This window comes from Cariama cristata, unplaced genomic scaffold, assembly GCF_000690535.1.
Source record: "Cariama cristata isolate BGI_N322 unplaced genomic scaffold, ASM69053v1 scaffold2785, whole genome shotgun sequence".
Lineage (NCBI taxonomy): Eukaryota > Metazoa > Chordata > Aves > Cariamiformes > Cariamidae > Cariama > Cariama cristata.
In genome coordinates this window covers 1260-5099 of record NW_009615591.1, presented here as the reverse complement: position 1 = coordinate 5099, position 3840 = coordinate 1260, and the positions used below count along the sequence as shown (strand labels likewise).

The window sequence follows — 3840 nt, the reverse complement described above, 5'->3', positions numbered from 1 at the left end:
GCTTTGCTCCCCACAGGCAGCAGCCTGGAGCCTGCCTAAGTAGAGGGTTAGCTGATGGGCCCCGGGACACATGGTCTGCATTAGGGAGACCTCCGGCCAGCCGCTCGCTTCCTCTCCTGCTTTGGTTTAGATGTGGTTGGTGGCCCAGCCCAGGCTGCAGGAGAGGTGGGATGTGCGCCTTGGATACTCCCTGCTGTCTTCCTTCATGGTGGATACCAACGCCATAACCACAAGAGGGAATTTTATTCTGTTCTGATCGCTTCCCATGCCCCAGCTGGGCTTGGCCTGTGGTGGGACAGGGGAGAGCTCTTCTTTCTCTGGATCCTTGTGTCCCACCCCTTCTCTTCACTAACCCCTTGCACCCTGAGGGTGCTGTGCACCATGCCTGACCATGTAATGTATGTGGGGTGCCGGTGTCTGGGCGTCTCCACGATGCTGCCCAGCCTCACCCCGGGCAGTGGGTGAGGAGCTTCCCCAGCTGGACCCCGTTTCTCTGTATTTAACTGATTCTCCCAAGACTCTGTCCACTCTCCTCTTCACCTCTTAACATCCCTGGCAAGTGTCTTGGCAGCTTGGCTGTCCATGCTTGTGTCTGGCCTCCCGGACTGCTCCTTTCAGATGCTGCCCCTTCATCCTTGCACTGGATGAAGTCCAGACGCATAGACCCCAGCCCGTGTAGGGGAGTGGGGTGCTGGGGTGCTGACCTGCAGGCTGCCGGCTCGCAGCTGGAGCAGGAGGTGGTCGGGCTGGCCGGCGGCCAGGAAGAGCAGCCCATTCCCCTGGCTGGTGTAGAGCTGCAGCTGCAGCCGCACCGTGCGCGAGGCGTCTGCCAACGGCATCTCCACGAAGCTGTCCCCGAAGAAAGAGGCTGAGGAGAAAAGGGAGAGGGTCAGGCAGGGAAGGGCACCTCCTACAAGCCCTGTCTGAGGATGCTGTCACTCTGGAGCCTCCCAAGCCCATCCACCAGTCCTTCCCCGTTTGCCGCTGGACAGAGTCCTGGAGCCCAGCAGTCTGGAAAGACCCTCAGGGGAGGCTGTTTGCTGATTTTCCTGAAGGATGAGGTTTCTAGGGGCAGGGTGGTGAGGCAGAGGTGGAGTTTCTCCTTGCCCACACAGCGTTTTAGAGGAACCTTCCTCCTCGTTATGTGGCCAGGGCAGATGCTGTAGCATCTGTCTGTGGGCTGAGTTCCTGAGTGTTAGGAAGTGAACTGTTACCCCAGTGCGCCTTTCCTACTTCTGCCACAGCCATCTCCCTTTGGAGGAACAGAACCCTTCCAGCGGTGGCTGTGTTGGGCCTTGGCTGGATTCTCTGACCAGTGCCAATTGCTGCCAAGCGGAGAGATGCTGCGTGGGAGCCCTGGGGATGCTGCCGGGTCAGCCGACACCACGCTCTCCTCCTCTCCCTGTTTTCTACTGCTTTCTAATAGCTCTCCATATCATCCAAGCATTGCTGACGTTCACCCTGAAGGTGGCTGCTCCGTTAGTGCCGGAGGAACAAACGCATGTGCCTGCGATCCATATGTGGGTGTGAGTCCATATGGAAACCTCGGCTCTAACAGGGCGCCTGAAGCTGCGGCTGGAACACAGTATACATCACCCGTGGAGGGACTCAGCGTAATGGCATGCAGTCATGAAATGAAAGACTGTGTCACAGGACATACGCGGGAGAGGGCAGAATTAAAAACACAGGGAGCAGCAAGGCTTAATTTTAGAGTGCTTGTACTTTTTAGCTGGCTCAATGCATGTGTGTGCATTGTATACGCATTAAATGCGGGTGCCTGCAAGGCACAACCACCCATCCTGGTTAGCTCCAGAGCAACCCCTGGCAAAGTTAACTCTGCACTTGCACGGCAAAGCATAAACACTCAAGACCTGCGAGTTGTAAATGTTTGGGGAGGATACGTTATGGGGGAGGGAGGGCGGGGGGGAACATGCACATTTTCAATCCATATGTAGTCACAGGCTGTAAAGTGTTTATACGTGTGGAGCTTTCCTGCTGCACTTCGCATTGCATTTGTCATCAAATCCACCCAGCTGCAGACCCACGCTTGGGTTTGGGGTCCCACAGGCGTCTTGCTGAGGTGCCATGGGGCAATGAGGATGAGGCTTTGGCTTCTCTGAGGGTCCCAGCCCAGCCCCTGCTCTCTTTTGGAGGAGGTTCGGTGCTGGGCTGAAACCAGCCTCCTGCATGGTGAGGTCAGGGTAAGAGCACCCCCGGGTGCTCTTATAGCTGCTTCCCTGGTTGCATTTTTCCTATTGCCCAGATTTCTGTGGGAATGGGTAGGAAAGGGGGCAGGCCCACCCTGCTCTGGCAGGCAGGCTTTACTGATGGAGTGGTGCAGCAAGTGAAAACCCAACCCAACAAGAAGCAACCACAGTGGCAGAAGGTTTGAAAGGAGCCCACTGTTAGAGGTGACCGTGAGGGTTTGCCTGGCAGGGGCAGAGTTGGAGCGCTCTGCTTTGCCTCATTGCATTTCCTTCTGTGATGCCCTGCATAGGGGATGCTCTCCTGAGCCCTTCAGGCACGGAGACACCTTGCCCAGGACACCGTGAAAAATGATGTCCTGCCACTGGCAGCAGAGACAGTGCCTCGGCTTTCTCCTGGGGTCTGGGAGGATAACGTGGGTGACGCAAGGACCGTCACCCCACCCGCCCTGGGCAGGGAAGAAATGGCACCATGGAAATATCTAGCCTTTGCTTTAATACCAAGCCCTTTGCTCGAGGGCAGGGCTGCCAGCGCGCCTGACTCCAGCCTGCTCGTTTCCTGGCCCTCGTGCCTGCCGTTGGCATGGGGCACTTTGGCTTCCTTGTCCTCTTCGGCCCAGGCAGTGACTCAGAGGAGCTTTGCTATTCTTCGCAGGGCCGTGAAGGGCTCTGTCCTCTCTTGACCTGCTCCCTCCTTCCCGTGGTCCTTGCAAAACCAGCCAACCGCGGCGTGCCTTGCTCGGTGGCCAAGGGTGGTGGGTGCTGTGCTGGGCACTGCCCGGGGGTCTCGGCAGCATCTTGTCCCGGCGTTTGGTGAGCAGGAGCGATGCAACGCATTGCAAAAAGGAATTTTTTTCTCCTTCAGTTCTTCCTCCTTGCACGGACACAGGCAGCCGTGCTTGGGCCTCAGCAAGGCGTGCACACATGCGTGCAATATACTGCGGTCCCCGGAGAGGCTGCATGTACGTTATGTGCTGGCTCCCGTCGAGGTTCCCCTGCACGCGCATGCTTTGTGCTCCAGCTCTGACCGGGATTTTGGTACATTTCGGTCTTGTGGCTTCCCCTAATCAAAAAAATGTGCTCTTCAGATGGGCATCAAGCGGCTGTTCTCACGGGGAGGGAAAGCTTTGCTGGGGCCGGACCCACTAGCAGCTCCTCTGCCAGCCCAGGGGCTGGGCAGTGCCTCGCCGTGGGTGCTGGGGATGATGTTTTGGGGCTGGAGGAGCAGGTCCAGCACAGCTGGCCTGTTTTCCACTGTGACAAGGGGCAGCAGCTCCTGCAGCCAGCGCAGCCAGCACATGCTGTCCTGCCTCCATTCTCCCAAAGCTGCCAGAGATGCTTTTCTTCTCTTTCTCTCATAAAATACTACTAATAAAAAGTTACCAAAAGCGCAGATGCCCAGGGGGGTGGTGCTGTTTGCTGGGGGAGGGAGGAGGGACCCTTGCCCAGCTCCAGGAGGCACTGGGATTTTTCTCCGCCAGCAGAGCCGTGTGAATTATTGCTGTTTGTCTTCCCAAATTCCTGCTTTATTTCAGGGCCGCTCTCCTCCTCTGCTCAGCAGCCCGGCCAGGATGTGAATGCCGCTCGACCTGTGACATTTCTCTTTCACAAGGGACTCGCAGCTTTTCCCCTCCTT

At 57.3% G+C, this 3840-nt stretch overlaps 1 protein-coding gene across 1 annotated transcript in view; it reads right to left on the bottom strand.

Moving 5' to 3' along the window:
• Positions 1-910, bottom strand: part of CSPG4 (chondroitin sulfate proteoglycan 4) — a gene marked incomplete at its 5' end in the record, with an annotated part of 14208 nt that extends 13298 nt beyond the window's left edge. The window contains 1 exon segment of the mRNA XM_009699851.1: positions 705-910. Within this exon segment, the coding sequence (XP_009698153.1) occupies positions 705-910 (206 nt within the window).
• Positions 911-3840: the final 2930 nt, after the last annotated feature.